This window comes from Neophocaena asiaeorientalis, unplaced genomic scaffold (assembly GCF_003031525.2).
Source record: "Neophocaena asiaeorientalis asiaeorientalis breed wild unplaced genomic scaffold, Neophocaena_asiaeorientalis_V1.1 scaffold204, whole genome shotgun sequence".
Taxonomy (NCBI): domain Eukaryota; kingdom Metazoa; phylum Chordata; class Mammalia; order Artiodactyla; family Phocoenidae; genus Neophocaena; species Neophocaena asiaeorientalis.
In genome coordinates this window covers 6351141-6369411 of record NW_020173922.1, presented here as the reverse complement: position 1 = coordinate 6369411, position 18271 = coordinate 6351141, and the positions used below count along the sequence as shown (strand labels likewise).

The following is an 18271-nucleotide window of genomic DNA, read 5'->3' as shown; positions in this document are numbered from 1 at the left end:
AGGAGCTGGAGCCAGTATGCAAAGCAGCTGTAATCGTCTGAGCGGATTTATTGACAGTGAATAAAGGGCACAAAGCCCAAGCCAGGGCCTGGGCCTCTTGTGCCAAGAGGGCAGGGGGTCTAAGGTGCTATTGCTTTAAGGGCCCACCAAGGGCAGGGGCCTGCTCCCAGCCACACGCTCTAGCACATGGAGTGAGGTGATGGGGAAAGCAGGTCAGGCGGCCTGTTGGCAGACAGGGGAAGGGGAAGAGACTGAGGACCAGAGGTGGGACTTCTCCCAAGGTCCCCCAGCCTGAGACCGTGCAGTTCCAGGTGGAAGTAGGGCTGGTCCCTCAGCTGGGGGGCAGTGCTGTCCAGTTGAGAGGAGGGGCTTCATGCCCACCCAACCCCTGGCCCTGCCAGCTGGTAGTCCATCAGCGCAATGAAGGAGAGGAAGGGTAACAGTGTTGCCTCCTCTTCAAGCTGTGTCCCCGCTTTTCCCCAGGGGCTGCAGGACCTTCCCTGTCCCCTGGAGCACAAGCCCACTCCCCACCACCAAACCAAGGAATATGTACCAAAGGCTAAGCCTGCAGTTCAGCTTGGGGGTTCAGGGAACCAATGGGCTTAGGTAGTTTAAAGTAGGGGGTGGGAGGATGAGATTATCTGACTTGGGGCCCAGGCAGACTCACCTCACACACCCCCTGCCCCCTGTGGTGGGGACACCTGAGAGAGAGAGGAGGGGTCACCAGTGGGAGAACAGGAGGTGGGTCATATCAGTGCCCCCCTAGAGTAGGGGCAATAAGAGCTGAGCCCACCGCAGCCCACCACATGTCTTCATACCTGGTGATCTGAGGTGTCCGGTTTGCTTGGCTGTCCATTTGCCTCTTGACTGGCCAGCCCTGGGCTTGGGCCCCTTCCTCCAGCCCCCAGCATCGACTCTGCAGAGGCTCCAGGGCTCCTCTCAAGTGCACGAGGGACTAGGCTGCTGTCCCTGAGTCCTCCATTACGCACTGGGGGGCTGGCAAGGGCCAGGGGCTGCGGCCTCTCAGGGGGAAGGCTCTCACTGGCAGGCATCCCTGTCCTGGGCTGCCCTCCCCCAGACCCCTGGCCACCCCCTGGGTCCTGCCCCCCACCAGATCCCCAGCTCCTGTCCGTGGGGGAGCCATCACGATGCTCATGCAGCCCATAGCGCTTCTCAATGTGTGTCACCCGGAACCTGGGAGGGGAGGGAACACTGGGGCTTAGGACCACCACTCAGAGGCTGCTTGGCCCTTCCCTCCGATCAGGGACATCCTGGGTTTGATAGGCACTTCCCTCTGGCCTAGGGCAGGGGAGACCAGATTGTGGGGCACATTGTGCAGCCTGGCTTCTGCTGCGGCTCACAGTCCACAAAGAAAGAGCCAGGGCCTACCTTTGGAGGCAGGTGCCTGACCGTTGGGGTCCCCACCTCAACCTCCCTTTCCCTGGGGCACTCTATACCCACCTGCCCACAGAGAATACAGTGGTCTCCCCGGGCCGGGGGCGACTCTTTCCTTCCTTGGAGCGTCCCTGACGGACAAGTGGGGGTCTCTTGTTGCGGCTGCAGTGGATGCAGGGGGCTGCAGAGCCCAGGTGCACTGTGTGATGATGGGAGGGGGCTCCGTCCTGCAAGCTGGAGGTGGCGTCCACGCTGGACGGTAGGGAGGAAAGGACCAGGGGTGACATTCCCAGTTTTCTTCCTGTTCGACTTGCTCCTGTTCTTTCAGCGTGCTCCTTAAACCCCAGATGCCCCACTTGCCCCAGGTGCCACCATTCGTTTCTTGTCTTTATCTAATAAACTCAATATGAAGATATTAGTGACCATGTGTTCTCCCTTCTGGGGCTAAAAAGCGGGCAATGCTTAATGCAGAGGAGTGGCATAAGGGGTGAAGGTTAGGCTTGATGATATCCAGAGGAGAGATGTGGGTCGAAGGGCTCAGGATTTCTACAAAACGTCCTTCTTCCTGTATGTTAACCAGCCTTACTCTCCCCTGTCAACCCAAACATGCAAGGAGACTGGGAGAGGAATGTGCAGGAGGAGAGGGTACTCTCCGAGGCAAGCTCAATCGTGCTGGCCCTTGTTCTCAGCTCACCTGGACAGCTGCATTGTCCCTTCTCCTTCACTGTCCCCCAGCATCTCCTTCAAGGCCTCAGCATTGGCTGAGGGGAGAAGGAAAAGGGGGTCAGTGGAGGCAAAGGCCGGGGCAAGGGGAAGTTGAGGAGGTGGGGAACGAGGGGCCAGCATACACCCACCTTCATTTTGGATGATGCATCGAACAATCCTCTCTACTGTGTCCTCATTCATGTCATCGTCCTCAGCTGAAGGATGAAAGAGGTTGGTAAGGAAGCAGTAAATGAGTCAGCTTTGGGGGTACATTACCTGGTGGCTTCTGTGGCTTCTTGCTCAAGACCTACCCCTTTAGCAAATTGCCATCGTGCTGTACATTAGCATTTCAAGGGCCAGGGCAGAAAAGATGGGGAAATCAATGGGAGTCCAAGACTCATCAGTGGGCCCTTCCCACCCATGCTGCCTACTCTAGCCCTGCTTTCGGGGTGGTGGCAACCCAATTGCTTTTGCAGAGTCAAGAAAGCATTACTAGACCTCCTGAAAACTTGGTCGGGATTTGGCCTGGGTCTGTTGACCAGGAAGAGGTGTGGGGAGAAGGGTCAGGGAGAAAGGTGACTGAGCCAGGTTCCAGGCTGTTCACTCACGGGGCTGGAGCTGGGTGTCGTCAGGCTCCGAGCCCCTCGAGGTGCGGCAGCGGTAGCCTTTCTTCTTGAGCACGTGGCAGATCATGAAGCCTACCAGGCCCATGAGGAAGAAGACCAGCACAAGCAGGAAGAGCATGTACAGCCCATGTTGGGGCGGCTCCAGGTCAGGCTGTGGTTCCGACATGAGGCCCTGGGGGGCGAGCGCGGGCCAGGGCGCCTCCTGGGGTTAGGGGGCTGCAGCTAGAGATGGGGGGAGGGATAGGAATGCCTTCTTCAGGATCCGAGACAGGCAAGCCTCTAAGGTCTGGCCCCACCCCCTACCCAACCAGGGAGCTGTCCGTGCCAGGGGTGCTGGTCCGGGCCAGGGGTGCCAGACGGCAGCTGCGCAAGCTGTCTTCCACGACCCTGGTCCGCTTCCCCGACGCCCAGAACGTTCCCCTTTCCAGCTTGTCCTGAGCTTCCGTCCCTCCCAAGGACACTGCAGAGCGAGATGGGACGGAATTCTCAGGCGGCCTGCACAAGGATCGTGCCTGAGTCAGCGTCCACACCTCCTCTGCGTTGGCCTGAGCCAGGCCTCCACAGCCCCCTCCCCTTCCTGTACTCTCGCGCACACACCCCCTCCCGCCTTTCTGTTCCTCCCATCCTGACCACCTGGCCCACCGGTACCGGTGGTTTAGCTCTGGCTCCGGCTCCGGCTCCGGCTCGGGTTCCGGTTCCAGGGGCGTCCTAGTCCGGCTCAGGGCCCCCGACGCCCTCCCGGCGCTCATCCCTTGCTTTCTTCCCCTCCCCCCTTCGCCGCCTCAAGGGCTCCGGGCTGCGGCCGCAGATACCCTTGCCGCGGCAGGCGGGGGGAGGGAAGGATGGAGAGGGATGCGGGCTGGTTGGGACCGGGGAGAGGCTCCGGACAACTCCAGCCCTGGGAAGGGAAGGAGAAGGGGGACGCCGCCGCCGCCGCCCTGGGTTCCCAAAAGCCTTCGACCGTCGCCGGCCCGGGACCAGGGGGCGGAGCGCAGGTGTGCCGGGCGGAGAGCTAGAGCCTTGCGCGCTTGTGAGCGCAAGTGTGATGCGCGCGTGACTGCGCCGCTCCCCCCCTTCCCCGACCCCGCGTCGGGGGAGTGTGCGGTGCCGAGTCTGGGTCCGGTGAGGAGGACAGGTAGTCAGGCGAGAGTGCTCTCTACTGGTCTATCGGGCACGGCTGGCTTGGCTCCTGCCCTCAGATGCCCCGGCCGGATGTGTAGCAGGGAATCTTCCCAGCGGGCCGGAGGGAGCCGGCTTTCTGCACCCGAAAGGAACAGCGTGGCCGGTTCTCCGGAGCCTCCTAGAGAGGTGACATGGCCTGCGCCCCGTTTTGGAGAGGTAGCTGGACGGGATGGCTCGGCTTCCCGAGGACTTGACCCCCGCCCGGAAGGAAATGGCCCTATCATACTATTACCGACGCTACAGTCCTCCGGCCAAGGCCAGAGGCTCAAGCCCCAGAACCTAGAAGGGCGTAGCAAGGCGAGGGCGGAACTCCGCAGGGGGCGTGGCCTGGGCGTGGCCTAAGGGAGGCTGGCTTGGGTCTCCCAGTTCCGCAGAGGCAGGCTGCGTGCTTACGCAGCACGCAGGACCGGGGGTGGGGCAGGCGGCCAGGCTGGCGGCGGAGGCGCTGGGCCTGGTCCCGCCGGCACCATGGCCAAGACTGTGGCCTATTTCTACGACCCCGACGTGGGCAACTTCCACTACGGTGAGGGAACAAGGTTGTAGGCGAGGGATTTCGGGACGCGGAGGTTTCGAGGTCGGGGCTACAACTCCAGGAATGCGTACTGACGAACTCTCTTCTCTCACCCCCAGGGGCTGGTCACCCTATGAAGCCCCATCGCTTGGCATTGACCCATAGTCTGGTCCTGCACTACGGTCTCTATAAGAAGATGATCGTGAGTCTCGCGGCTTCTGCTGGGGATTGAGGTTGGGGAGGAGCTGCGGCCCTAGGGATGGGTAGGCTGCCCTGAATGCACCAAGAGCGACCCACCCCTAGAGTGTGTGTGGGGGGGTAGAAGAAACCAGGAGCACTCCCATATGCAGAGTGTTGGTGGGTGCATCCACTGACTTAATGAGAGATACTTTTCCACCTTAGGTCGGCCATCTTTTGACCTCAAGTGGACCAACTCTTGGCCTAGGGGTAGGGTGGAGTGGGGCTGGTTTGAAAACACAAAATTTCTCCCTCCCCAGCATCTTAGGGCAGTTCTGTGGCCTCAAAGAACGGAAGGCGGCTGGATCACTGTATCTGGATGTGAGGTTTACCCTCATTCCCATACCTTCTCTCCACCTCCAAGCTAGAGCTCCAGGGAGGACTTTGCAGCCCTCTGTGTAAATGTGTATGTGTGTGTAGGACAGAAGGAGATGTCCTGGGTATTCCCTTTTCAACCTAGAATACCACCCGCCCGCCCCCCCACACACATAGTTATACTTAATTACTACCTATTCCTCCATCTCCTGGATATACACATGCTGTCTGTTCCTGGCCTGGAATTTATAGCAGTGATATGTGATTATAACATATTGCTCGGCCCTGATGCATTGCAAGGGGAATTAGTCAACAGTATGAATGAGTGTCCACTGCTTGTGCTGAGGCACAGACAAGTTAATTGGTCGTAGAAAAGACTGAGGTGATGTTAGTGCATGAATCCCTGACTCTCTTGAAATTGTTTGCCAGTATGTGCCTTTGAGCATTTTCTGGGGAGAGAAAAACTTTTTGCTCTTGTCCAATTTCTAAAGAAGTGTGTGAACCACTCAAAAGATAATAAATCTCTGGCTTATTAGCACCTGGGCATCTTGGGTTTTAATTAGAAGGTTGTCGTGTGTCCCATATTATTTGATTCCAAAATTAAGAAGAACTCAGAGGAGAGAGTGGACAGAATCAGAGCCCAGGGTAGATGAGTATGAAGAGAATCAGGAATAGGAGATCCAAGGAACAGGGCAGGTGGAAGGGGGTTAAGGTTTGAGAAGGTAGGAAAGGCTGGGCTGGAGGTGGGATGGAAAAGGCAAGCCCAGTGGTCTTTAGGGGGCTTGATCATAATAAACCACCAAGTTAATCAGTCTCTCTTCACTGACATTTGTCTCACAGAATAACAAGGATTGGGGGGCGAGGGGACTGCTGTGTGTAGTTTTGGACAGTCCCCAAGTCTGGGCTCAGTGTGGGCAGTCTCAGCCCAGTGAGTGGGACTGACCCTGCCTGGGTTCACCTTGTGTTTCCATCCGAGGTCTTCAAGCCATACCAGGCCTCCCAGCATGACATGTGCCGCTTCCACTCTGAGGACTACATCGACTTCCTGCAGAGAGTCAGCCCCACCAATATGCAAGGCTTCACCAAGAGCCTTAATGCCTTCAACGTGGGCGATGACTGGTGAGGGGAGGACTGGGACCTTTGATGCCAGACACCTTGTTGCCAGGCATTTCAATGAGAGTACTTGAGTGAGGTCTTGTGGCAGCAGTGGGAAGATATGATGGAGGGGGGATACTTGTCAATGAATCATCATTTACTCGTTTATTCAACAAATATTTATTGGTCATTGGCTCTAGGCCAGGCCCTGTGCTAAATGCTAGGGACGCAATGATCAACAACAACAAAACAATTTTAATATTGCACTTGTGCTAAGGCCTCTGAAGGAGATGTATATGACAGACTATGAGAGTGTATACATGGGAGAATTCTGTAGCCTGGGCAGGGGCTGGTCAGTGGAGGCTTCCTAGAGGAAATAATAAAGATTGAGCTGAGATCTAAAGAAAGTAGGAGGTAATTAGAGGAAAGGTAGTTGGGAGGATGGAGGGTGAGGGGAAGAATGTCTTGGGCAGTAGGGACAGCATGTGCTAAGGGTCTGTGGTAGGACAGAGTGAGACTTATTTGAGGAACAGAAAAACGGCCACCCACAGAATCTGAGAGTGATCTGAATCGAGGCTAAAGAGATAGGTAGGGCCTTTGAAAAGTAAACAGCCCTATTATGAGTTGGGGTTTTTAACCTCTTGAGTAGGGGGAAGTCATCAAAGTGTTTTAAAAAGCAAGAGAGTGATTAGACACTACCACATTTACGTTGAACTCATATCATAAGAAGTAGACTCAGAGTTAGGCCCTGTGGGAAGAAGGTGGACAACAAAGATAAGCCATGATCCTTGCTTCCATTCTAGTCTACATCCACAAAAATATAGTGACCACAAGAGCTGTCATCTACACAATTCATTTCTAAACTTTTTGTTAGGGAAAATTTCAAACATTTCTGAAAGTACGGTGAACCCGCATGTATCTATCCCTGAGCTACAACACTTAGAGCAAATGGCTAATCTTACTTCGTCTATATACTCCCATGTTAGATTATTTTAAAGCAAATTCCAGATGTCACACCCTTTTATCCATAAATACTTTACTATATATCTCCAAATGATACTCTTTAAAAAAAGTGAACAATATCATCACACCTGAAAAATTAACAGTAATTCCTTCATATCATCAAATATGCAATCAGTACTTAAATTTCTCCAGTCGTCTCAAATTTTTTCCTTTTTGCAGTTAAATTAATTAAGATTTAAACAAGGTCCACATATTATATTTGGTTGCTACGTCTCTTAAGACTTTTAACTTATAATGTTTCCTTCTCTCCTTTGAATTTATTTTTTGGAGAAACGTGGTTGTTGATCCTATAGTTTCCTACAACAGCTACAGTTTATTGAGTACTTATTCTGCTGTGCCAAGGATTACTGGTATATCCACCTAATTCTCACACCACCCGTGAGATGTACTAGTCCTTTTCCTGATGGTAGGCATAAGTACATAAACTGAAATTTGAGGAGATTTTGGTAACTTAACCTGAGTCACATAACTGGTCAGTGGAGGTGGCAGGATTCAGATCCAGAGCCTAGGTTTTTAAACACTACACTAATCCGTTTCCCTGAAAGATCCTACCAATAGAAGCAGCCTGGGCTGGAGGATAGAGGCCAACTCCTCAGGCTGGCCCTGAGCACCTTCCCAACCTTATCCCCACACCCCTGCTGCGCAGGGTGTCTTCCTGGAATACCCTTTGTTCCCCATTCAGCCTCACCAAGGCCTTCTCAGCCTTCACACCACCATGAAGCTTCATGCCATGAAGCCTTTCTTGACCACACCAGTCGCAGTGGTCTGTCCTGCACACGCTGCCCTGCCCATTGGGTTTTTCAGTTGCATGCTGTCTTGGGAGGTTTCTTGTTCTTTGTGTTATTGCTGCTGCTATTTCTGAGTTCACTTTATAGATCTGGGAATGCAGAGTCAGCCCTCAGGCCACAGCTGGGGCCGTAAATGCTCTTTGTGCAGCTAGGGAATACTACCACTGGGCTTCCCTACTTCCCATCCAGTGCCTCGCACAAGGCTCGGTACATGGTTTGGTCTAAGATATTTGTCAAATAAATTTGCAGATAACCCAGGTATGTAGGAGGGGCAGGGGGGTTATTGAAGCATGGAGATCAGAGGCCTTTGGGGTAGGGAGAGAGGTGTAGGAAGGGAGTGGACGAAGGTAAAAGGGCTCCAACTTGCTCTTCTTCCTGCAGCCCAGTGTTTCCCGGGCTCTTTGAGTTCTGCTCCCGTTACACAGGCGCATCTCTGCAAGGAGCAACCCAGCTGAACAACAAGGTGACCATAGCCCCGAGTCCTATTTCCCCCTTCCTGTGGGTCCCTGAGTCCAAGGCCTTAACCCTGATCCAGAGCTCCCAGCTTTGGCGGTGGGCAGGAGAAGGACTGTGAGTTGGGTGTTTGTCTTTCAGATCTGTGATATTGCCATTAACTGGGCTGGTGGTCTGCACCATGCCAAGAAGTTTGAGGTGAGTGAGGAGGAGATGGGGGAGACAACAGCTACTGTAGGGTAGGAGGTCAGGATGACACTAGGGGGCAGCTGGGTGGAGGAGTCGTTCCTCTCTGTAAGACCACTCTCTTACCATAGGCTTCTGGCTTCTGCTATGTCAATGACATTGTGATTGGCATCCTGGAGCTGCTCAAGTAAGTAGCCTGGGAGGAGATGGGGGGACTTAAGAGGCTCTTGGCTGAGGAGGTCTGAGACTGCCCTGGCCCTGACCCTGACCTCCACCCCACACTAGCTTTTCCCAAGTTCTTGATGCTTTTCTCAGGCTGCCTCTTCCTGTGCTCTGCTGCAGATTCCCCGCTGCCTGCTCACATTTCAGCCTTCTCTGCACATCCCTCTCCTGTCCCTGCCTCCAGGCTGGAGCCCCAGGGTTGCCCTTAGGGAACTGGTGGTATTAGGTTTCAGGTGACTTGGGCCAATGTAGACTCTTCATAATTCCAGACCTTGTGTTTGGGAGGAGTGGGTTGGGGGGTTTTCCTCCTGGGGTTCACCTCTGCCTCAGACCCTGGCTTTGCCCTCACCCCAGGTACCACCCTCGGGTGCTCTACATTGATATTGACATCCACCACGGTGACGGGGTTCAGGAAGCCTTCTACCTCACGGACCGGGTCATGACAGTGTCCTTCCACAAATATGGAAACTACTTCTTCCCTGGCACAGGTATGGGAATAGGAACGTCTGTCCCCTTCATACTCTTCAGCTCTTACCATGACTTTCTCCTCCTCAGCCTCAGGTCTCAGCTCAGATGGCCCCCTCCTTGAAGAAGCCTTTCCTGATCACCCCGTTACTCTGTCACATCCCTCTGCTTGGTTTTTTCAGAGCACTCACTGCTGTTTGAATTTATTGTGGTGTTTTGTTTTGTTAACTGCCTCCCACCTTATCATGCCTACCTCCCAAGAACATAAGCTTGGTGGGATTTCAATCATTTCGTTAGTTCTCTTTACTGCTGTATCCCCAGTGCCTCGCTCCCAGCTTGGCTCATGGTAGGCCCTCCAAAAGTATCTGTTGAATGAATGCAAGCTGCAGGGGACTTAGTGGTTCGAGGGAGTGAGTGGTGGGCGCACATAGATGGAGTGAGAGGCCCTCGGAGTACAGTTGGGGTTGAAGCGGCTGGGTTATAGATACCTCCCGGGTACCGCTGCCACTCCCACCCCCCACTTCCCTACAGGTGACATGTATGAAGTTGGAGCAGAGAGTGGCCGCTACTACTGCCTCAATGTGCCCCTGCGGGATGGCATTGATGACCAGAGTATGTACTGAAGTCTTCTCCCCGCTCACTAGGCTCCTTCTCTCTCTCCTTGAGTTAACCTCTTCTGCCTGATGTTGTCTACTGTTGGGCCAGGTGTCCTTAAGGATGAATGGCCTTCAGAGGGACCATGAATTCCCCGGAAATTGTATGCAACATATTGTATGTGCATTTTTCTGGGAAAAGGGTCATTAGCTTCCATCAGTCACTCCAGAAGTTCATCAGACCCCACCTAGAAGTTCAGAACCAATGGTTGCCCCTTTGGGTTGCCCCATTCCTGGGGCAACATCTAGAAGCGTATACTTTGGCTTTTGGTAACTTCTGCCACCCGTTCCTGGGCTCCACGCTCTCTGAACCCCCTTTTTCCTTTTGTTCCCTGTCTCCCCATCCCCTTGGGGTGCCAGGTACCCATCTTTGGCCCTCTCCCAGGTTACAAGCACCTTTTCCAGCCAGTTATCAACCAGGTGGTGGACTTCTACCAACCCACGTGCATTGTGCTCCAGGTAATACTGTCAGTGCCTCCTCAGGCACTGGGCTTGAGGGAAGAGAGCAGGAAAGAGGAGAGTCCCTAGGCTGGTGGGGGAAGGGAAGTGAAGGACATCTGTGACATTCTGAGTAGTTATCTCACTGTAGCCCCCTTGGGTTTTGATTTTTGCAGTGTGGAGCTGACTCTCTGGGCTGTGATCGATTGGGCTGCTTCAACCTCAGCATTCGAGGACATGGGTGAGACCTGCCCTCCTTCCACTCCCCCAGGTTTTCACGTGGCCTTGGGCCTCAATACATGGAATGGGAGTAGTTGGGGAATGGACCTCACCTCCTTTTGGGACTCAAAAATAGCTACATGTTGTACTTTGAACCAGAAATGTCACCTTAAACAGTGTTCCCCAGTTGGTCGTTCATTCACAGTAGGTTTTTGTTAAGCACCTATTATGTTCCAGGCATTGTACTAGGAGATGGGGATGCAGTGGGGAAACTCCCATGGAGTTTACAGTTTAGCCTAGGAAACAGACAAAAAATAAGTAAGCAAACAAGACAGGTAGATAGTTATAAATTCTGTGAAGGAAAAAGATAGAAAGCTAAGACACAGGATAACAATGGAGAACCTACTTTAGATAGCACGATTTGGAAAGAATTTCCCAAAATTCTGAGCTGAGACCTGGAGGCTAAAAGGAGCGAGCCATAAAAGGAGCAGAGGGAGGTCTATCCCAAGCAGTGAGAAGGACCCATGCAGAGGCTCTGAGACAGGGCAGAGCTGGTATAGTGGAGGAGATGAAGTAAAACCAACAAGGTAGGGACAGGGAGAGCAGGCTGCAGGTGGTTTGAGGTGAGGTCTGAGAAGTCGGCAGTGGTGGGGTCGTGCAGAGCCTTTAGACCCTGGTAAGGAGTCTGGATTATATTTCAGATGTGATGGGAAACTTTAGACAGGTTTTAAACAGGGAAGTGATATGATCCGGCTTATATTTTAAAGTGACTGCTCTGAGTGCTGAATGGAGAAAGGTTTGGGGTGGCGGGGGGGCGGTACACAGGAGTGGAAGTGGGAAGACCAGTTAGGAAGCTATTGGTATTGTGTAGGCAGGATGCCAAGTTGGAGGAGGTGGTTGATGGAGAGAAGCAGATGATTTGAGTTATATTTTGGTGGCTAAACTGACAGCACTTGCTGGTGCCTTGGTGAGAACAGCTGACTAACAGGTCGGGTGCCAGGGTGGGTGCTGAGCAGGACAGAGGTAGGAGTGCACCCTATTTTAAAGTTTTTGTTGAGACACAACATGTGGATAATAAAGTGCGCAAATCTCAGGGATATAACTTAGTGATTTTCACTGCCTAGATCAAGATAGAGAACATTTCTAGTTTCCTTGTGCACCTTTCCAGGCAATATCTAGAAGCGTATACTTTGGCTTTTGGTAACTTCTGCCACCTGTTCCTCTGGTTCCTTTTAACAGGGAGTGCGTTGAATATGTCAAGAGCTTCAATATCCCTCTGCTCGTGCTGGGTGGTGGTGGCTATACTGTCCGGAATGTTGCCCGCTGTTGGTGAGCACGCCCCCATTTTTCCTCCTCCCCCTTGTCCAGTGTGAGCTAGGGGCTCCCTGAGAGATGGCCAGGTGGGCCCTTCAACCCACTTGTTCAGCCCGCCCCCCTCTGCTGGTTTGTTTCAGGACGTATGAGACATCGCTGCTAGTAGAAGAGGCCATTAGTGAGGAGCTTCCCTACAGTGGTAAGGACCACCCCATGATGCCCCCAGAACAGGAAGGCCATTTTCACAAGACCCCAAAATGGCCTGGTTTGAAAGCAGGTGGAAAGTTTGACTTTCTCAGAGCTCTGCAGACTAAACCCCTGAACCCAGGTCAGGGAAAAGGTTGGGCAGCTATTACGTAGGGGTTTCGGATGGAAAGGAAAGGGAGTGGCAAGTCTTGGGACCTGCCTGCCTCTATCTGAGCCATAACGTCTCCTCCTAATCTCCTTTTCCCCCAAGAATACTTTGAGTACTTTGCCCCGGACTTCACGCTCCATCCAGATGTCAGCACCCGCATCGAGAATCAGAACTCACGCCAGGTCAGCAGCTCGGAGAAGCTGAGCACCGGGGCGGGGGAGCCCAGGAGAGGTCCAGGATGTGGGAAGTCAGAGAAACCAGGAAAGAAAAGAAGTTCTCAGCCATCACTGTCACTGTTCTCAGCTAGGAGTCAGCCCAGGTTAAAGCAGAAGCAGTCAGGGTTGGGAGGAGGGACAGTTAACAGCTGGGAGACTCAAACTAAGATGTGAGGTGGGATTGAAACTAGGACAGTAGGGGCAAAAGGCAGTTAGAAGCATAGATGCCCTGGGAATCCCTGGGAGCTGCTCACTGTCTATTCCTCATCCCCAACCAGTATCTGGACCAGATCCGCCAGACAATCTTTGAAAACCTGAAGATGCTGAACCACGCACCTAGTGTCCAGATTCACGATGTGCCGGCAGACCTCCTGACCTATGACAGGACTGATGAGGCTGACGCGGAGGAGAGGGGTCCCGAGGAGAACTACAGCAGGTCTGGGGCAGGGACTTGAGAGCAAGGGATTCCCACAAGCTTTTTGGGGAGGTTAAGAGGAAAAAAGTACATTGGAGGGCATTAGCCTAATTGTCCTTGGCTTACCTCCTTTGGTATGTGGCAATCCCATACTTTTCTGCCCTGCTTCTAATGACATAAGTAACATGTGTTTGTTGTAAAAATTTTAAACAGCACCAAAATATGTTCAGTTTGCTTTTACATGATCCCAGACCCGTTTCACAAAGTATCCAATGTTAATAGTTTGATTTCTATCTTTTCAGATTTTTTCTGTAGATTACAACTGTACTATTTAACATTCACATATAAACACAAGGGCACACATACACTCATTTTCAGAGTCGTGCAGTCTTTTTTTTTTTAATACAAATTGGATTACTCTATACATGTTCTACAATTTCCAACTTTTTTTTTTCACGTAACAGTGTATCTTTCCATGCCAATATATATAAAAATCTGCTTCATTATTTTATTAGCTGTATAATATTCCATTGTGTGGATGTAGCATAATTTAACCAAGTGCCATTGACAGGCATTTACATTATTTCCCATTTTATCCATATTACAAAGAGTATGGAAGTGAATCCCCGTCCATATACATCTTTGCGTGCTTGTTTGAGTGGGTGAGATTCCTGGAATTGTTGTTGCTAGGTCAAAGGCCGTGTGCACTAAAAATTTTTTTATTTGTTGCCAAATTGCCTTCCATAAAGTCTGTAACAGTTTATATTCTTGCCAGCATTTTACTCACTCCTTCCAGATTCTAAGCTGGACAGGTCACTGCCCATGTACTGCTCTTGAAAGGCCCTTGGATTTCTTTCCTCTGTTAATTTTCTCAGCTGTATTATGTACGTGTGTGTGTTTTTATGTCTTTACCTTTCTGAGATACATATTAAAATATTTACAGATGCACTGAATAGGGGGAAAAAAAGACTAGAATAGACTTTTTAAAAAACCCCAAACCAGGCTTTTCTGAAAAATGAAGGGAAAAAACAGCAGAACCCAGAAGTGCAGAAACAGATGCACTTAATAGAGAACAGATTTCCTTACGTGACTGGGGGATAACCACAGCTGTACGCTTGTAGGACACCTGGTCCTGCTCCCATGCACTGTTAGATGTTTGATCTGGCTCTGCTGCAGAGTCTGATGGGCTTCTCAGTCCCTTCCAGAATCTTCTCTCTGTCTTAGAGTTCAGGCTTTCAGATGTCTCCTCTGGACCTGGGCTCTACTGCTTAGACCCTTGGGACCACTCCAACCCTTATCCTCCATGAGTATCCCCTTATTTTCTCTCTTGGTTGAGGAAGTATCTGAACATCTGGCCTCAGGGATCCTTTTTGACCCCTCATCTCCTTCTCAACTTCTCCAGGTCTCTGGGGCTTGACTTTTAGAAATTGATTTTCTTAAAAATCTGTTTTTAAGTTCTTCCTTTTGGCAAAGTTTGTTTTATTTTTATCTGTAGTTCCAGGCTGGCATCTGGGCCTAGTTTCTGCTCTCAAGAGCCAGCAGAAGCCTCAGGCCTCTTCCTGTCCTAAGCCCTACCATCAGACCACCCACTGAGCTCCTTTTCTTTGATGCCTATAGCTCCAGCTTGCATATCATTTGCAGAGTAGTAATAAGTTTTACCACTTTTTGTGGGTTTGCTAAGCAGCAGACTGTTACTGAGTGCTTTATATTAAAACATACATGATACAGTGTCATCCTGTCATCAGTCTCTTGCCATCAGACAACCCTAAGAGGCGCTATTCTTAAATTACCAGAAGAGGAATCTAAGGCTCAGAGAGGCTAAATAACTTTCTGAAAGTCCCACAGCTAGCTAAATATCAGGGCTGAGATTCAAACTCGAGTCTCTGACTCCTCACCTTTAACCCTTGTGCACTTAGAGGTAACTGAGACATTGCTTTCCAGGCAGAGGGGCCTTTCCTGACTTTGTTCCCCGGCTTCTCTTTGATGACTTTCTTCCTTCTTTCTCAGTTATCAGCCGTGGGCAGGATAATTCAGTTATACATATTCTCCCAGAGAATAGTTTTCCAAAAAGAAAGAGAGCAGTATTGAGTACTTATGGGACCTTGTGTTGCTTTCACATCCCTTTGCTCACTACAGGTTTATAGTATATCACTCCTCTGCTAAAAATGCTCCTTTCCATGGCACTTAGAAGAAAATCCAAATTTCTGACGGTGGCTTTAAAAGGCTCTGCGTGCTTTAAAAGGCCCTTACCTATGTCCCTGGTCTCATCACTAATGACCATCGTCTGTGCACACTTCCCCTAGCCATCTTGACCTCCTTTTCTCACTGGAATACATCAGTCTCCGTCCACCTTATAACTTCTGTACTAGGTTTTCTTGCAGCTTGGAATGGTCTTCCTGATGTCTTTGCCTGTCCAGCTTCTTCTCAGACTTCAGGTCTTACCTTGTTAGAACAGCCTCTCCTGATAATCCTATCTGAAATTTTACCTGTTTCCTCCCATCACGCTCAGTCACATCCCTTTATTTCATTTTATTCATAGTGCTTTCCACCATCTGAAATTACCATATTTATGTTTTTACTTTGTTAGTTATTGTCAGTCTCATTTATTCAGTGAGTTTTTTGAGGATAGGCAGAAATTTTGTCCGATTGATTCTCTACTGCTAAGGCTTATGACAGTGTCTGGCACAGAGCAGTCTGTCAGTAAATGTTTATTGACTATATGAATGCATGAATGAATAGCAGTCAGTCTCTACCAGCAGAAGGAGAGGAGTGGTTCCCTGACAATGGGGGCCTGAGAAATGGCTCCAGAGAGGGTACCTATGTGGGAGAAGATTGGAACTTGGAGAGTGGGAACCTGACCTCTCTTTCTCTCTTTCCTTGCTTTGTAGGCCAGAGGCACCCAATGAATTCTATGATGGAGACCATGACAATGACAAGGAAAGCGACGTGGAGATTTAAGAGTGGCTGGGCTTGCTGTGTCCCCAGATATTCCTTTTTACCTCTTGGTTGGGTGGGAGGGAAAAGGTGTGGCTCTTCCACCCCTGGTCAGGTTACTCTCAGGGCTTTTACCAACGCTGGGGGAGGGTTTGGAGACCACATCTTGTTCTGGAACCAACTATCCCCTCTTTTCTCCCTCCCAAGGTCTGAGAATGGTACCTATTAGGGATTGGATGGGGACAAGGATAGCCATCTCTAGGACATCTTGGGTGGTGAGCCCTAGAGGCCAGTCCCAGCCCTTCTGGCTCACTTATTCCTTCCCTACTTCCCTCTAACCCAGAGACTTTAGGGGTGAGGGGGTAGACAGGAGTAAGGTTGCCTTTGACTTCCTCCTGGGTTCTCCTAATGCAGGCCTTGTTTCCAGTGCAGGTGAAGAGTAAGGGATTTTAGGGGGCTCTGGCTCCCTAACACCTTAACCCAGATGATGGGAAGTGCAGTTTTGAGATTGGGGAGGATGTGAAAATGTCCTGTTCTAACTTCTGGCTTTATGTCCATTTTACCACCCTTTTTATTCAATAAACCAAGTTGGTATTTTTTGTACCTTTTGCCTTTCTGGGAATATTCTTAATTCTTGCTAGCTGCCTGTGTATGAAGAGAGAGGAAATGGGGTGATGATGTATATAATAAAAATCGTAGTTAACATTCATTCAGCACTCAGCTTACATTAGGACCTGTATACATGTATTCTACATGGATTGTCTTACTCATATATAGGGAGTTAAGAGAGCATTTTAGTTAAGAGTTAGACAAACCTGAGCAGATTACTAGCTTAAGAGAGGGAGTAGAAGATGACTTCAGGTTTTTGAACCTGGGTGTTGGGATTGGTGATGCTAGTTGGTGAGGATACACTGAGATAAAATGGTGACTGACATAAGCAGTTGCTCCTTATCTTCATTGTCTATGTGAAGAATGATGCTAGATATTGTAGTAGCCACAAACATGGACTCTTCCCCAGTAGGGAGTAAGATAAATGCTATAGTAGATGTAGACAGTGGTACAAGAAAGAAGAGTAACACCTGGATCACTCCTTCCATGCTCTGATCCTGTCGTTTCTCAACACTAGCATAGAAAGTAAGTAGCTTTTGAACTGTTTTGGACAAACTGATTTCGAAGTGTGGGCTGGACAACTCTGTGCAGCTGTCCATCAGGCAGTTAGAAAGTGGAAGGTAAGAGATGAAGGTCAGATTTAGGAGCCAGCCAGCTTGGCAGAGTCTTTGTAAAATAACAGACCCTAGACTGAGCACTGGGCTCCCTAATGAGTGAGTCACTGACTGCCCTCCAGGAACATGCAGTTGAAATCTTTTGCCAGTCGTGGGAAAGATAAGTCCAGACTTTGAGGACTTACTGGGTACCACAGGCTTTTCACACAAGGGACTGATGTAGCTATTCTTGAGAATAGATGAAATCACTGAGGGAGGAATCAAGCTAGTAGAGCAAAGAACACACTTTTGGAGAATGCCTGTTTTTTTCACTCAGGTTTGGTTTATGTCAGTAGGGAATGCTGGTTAAATATAGGGCTTGGCCGTCAGACCAACCTGGTTTTAAGTTTTTTGTCACTTCATTATGTGTCCCTGGGCAAGTCACTTCAATTGTCGATGTCCAAATTTCCTATCTTTAAAATGGTGAGACTAGTGGAATCTATCACATGGCATTGTGAGGATTCAGTGAGAAAATAGGTGTAGAGTGTTTTTGCATAGAGTCTGGCATAGAACAAGTGTATGGTAAATAGTTAACTATTATTAAGCTTCAGGCACACTGTAGCAATAACTAGTTTTTCCAGATTAGAAACATGGAAAGTAGTAGACCTTGGATTTAGAACTAGGTAATCTAACTCCAGAGCTAGTCGACTTCAGTCTAGCGCTGGCCCTGGACCAAGCTCTGTTCTTGGTACATAGCTTTCAATAAATGGTAGCTATCACTTTACTTTTTCATGTGCTCCATGGGTATTGAACACATAAAAACTATATTATCCTGGAAAGCCCGGCACTAAATTTTCTGCAAAGATAACAGTCTCTCTTATGCGATTTTTGGTTCAGATAATAATATCCTGGTCTGGAGTGTGAGAGGGTCCAGGCTTTACAGCCACGTGGGCACTGCGTGGGAGCAGGGAGGCCTGCGCCGCTCCAACCGCCAGGGGGCGCTGTCCGGGAGAGTTGCACCGCCCACTCACCATCACCCCCCCAACGTGGGTCCGAATGGTTAGGCCCGCCAGGCAGGTAGTGCGCTTCCGCGGCTTTCCTCCACCCCCCCTCCCTTCCCCCGTTGGTAGGGGCTGCGTGTCCGGGCGGAAGTGGGGCAGGCGGGCGGGAGCGAGGCGTCGCGGTTGTATATTCATGAAGCGCGCGCAGCCCGGCATGCTAATGAGGCGGGGCGCGGCGGCTGGCTGAGGAGCTGCTGGGCGGCGGCGGCGGCGGGCTTGGAGCTGCCGGGCGGGAGCGGCGTAGGCGCGGGGTCACTAGCAG

At 50.7% G+C, this 18271-nt stretch overlaps 2 protein-coding genes across 8 annotated transcripts; one reads left to right on the top strand and one right to left on the bottom strand.

The window, feature by feature from the left end:
* Nucleotides 1-92: 92 nt before the first annotated feature.
* On the bottom strand, nucleotides 93-4156 carry RELL2 (RELT like 2). 7 transcript variants are annotated; one of them, XM_024752358.1, is made up of 9 exons: nucleotides 3375-4156; nucleotides 3052-3186; nucleotides 2709-2948; nucleotides 2250-2315; nucleotides 2090-2156; nucleotides 1462-1647; nucleotides 819-1194; nucleotides 668-701; nucleotides 97-222 (listed from the first exon to the last, which is right to left on the bottom strand). In XM_024752358.1, the coding sequence occupies exons 3-8, from the start codon at nucleotides 2890-2892 to the stop codon at nucleotides 669-671; spliced, it is 912 nt and encodes a 303-aa protein (XP_024608126.1). In that variant the 5' UTR covers nucleotides 2893-2948; nucleotides 3052-3186; nucleotides 3375-4156; the 3' UTR covers nucleotides 97-222; nucleotide 668. The 7 variants fall into 7 exon arrangements, with proteins under 7 accessions (XP_024608128.1, XP_024608126.1, XP_024608125.1 ...); XM_024752360.1 differs by lacking the exon at nucleotides 668-701 and having other exon boundaries at nucleotides 93-222; XM_024752357.1 differs by lacking the exon at nucleotides 97-222 and having other exon boundaries at nucleotides 631-701; nucleotides 3360-4156.
* A 153-nt stretch (nucleotides 4157-4309) lies between these two features.
* On the top strand, nucleotides 4310-16354 carry HDAC3 (histone deacetylase 3). The gene is made up of 15 exons (XM_024752421.1): nucleotides 4310-4431; nucleotides 4539-4621; nucleotides 5948-6090; nucleotides 8259-8340; nucleotides 8472-8528; nucleotides 8648-8703; nucleotides 9093-9226; nucleotides 9735-9815; nucleotides 10242-10315; nucleotides 10471-10535; nucleotides 11753-11842; nucleotides 11968-12026; nucleotides 12285-12364; nucleotides 12676-12833; nucleotides 15701-16354. The coding sequence occupies exons 1-15, from the start codon at nucleotides 4377-4379 to the stop codon at nucleotides 15768-15770; spliced, it is 1287 nt and encodes a 428-aa protein (XP_024608189.1). The 5' UTR covers nucleotides 4310-4376; the 3' UTR covers nucleotides 15771-16354.
* Nucleotides 16355-18271: the final 1917 nt, after the last annotated feature.

What these genes read in the sequence shown, in the direction of transcription:
- HDAC3 (XM_024752421.1), top strand. Translation starts at nt 4,377, where the DNA reads ATGGCCAAGACTGTGGCCTATTTCTACGACCCCGACGTGGGCAACTTC. An exon ending in CTACTTCTTCCCTGGCACAG is followed by an intron (nt 9,227 to 9,734) that starts GTATGGGAATAG and finishes ACTTCCCTACAG; the next exon opens with GTGACATGTATGAAGTTGGA. An exon ending in AGAATCAGAACTCACGCCAG is followed by an intron (nt 12,365 to 12,675) that starts GTCAGCAGCTCG and finishes ATCCCCAACCAG; the next exon opens with TATCTGGACCAGATCCGCCA.
- RELL2 (XM_024752358.1), bottom strand. Translation starts at nt 2,892, where the DNA reads ATGTCGGAACCACAGCCTGACCTGGAGCCGCCCCAACATGGGCTGTAC. An exon ending in GGGACAATGCAGCTGTCCAG is followed by an intron (nt 1,648 to 2,089) that starts GTGAGCTGAGAA and finishes CCTACCGTCCAG; the next exon opens with CGTGGACGCCACCTCCAGCT. An exon ending in CGGACACCTCAGATCACCAG is followed by an intron (nt 702 to 818) that starts GTATGAAGACAT and finishes TCTCTCTCTCAG; the next exon opens with GTGTCCCCACCACAGGGGGC.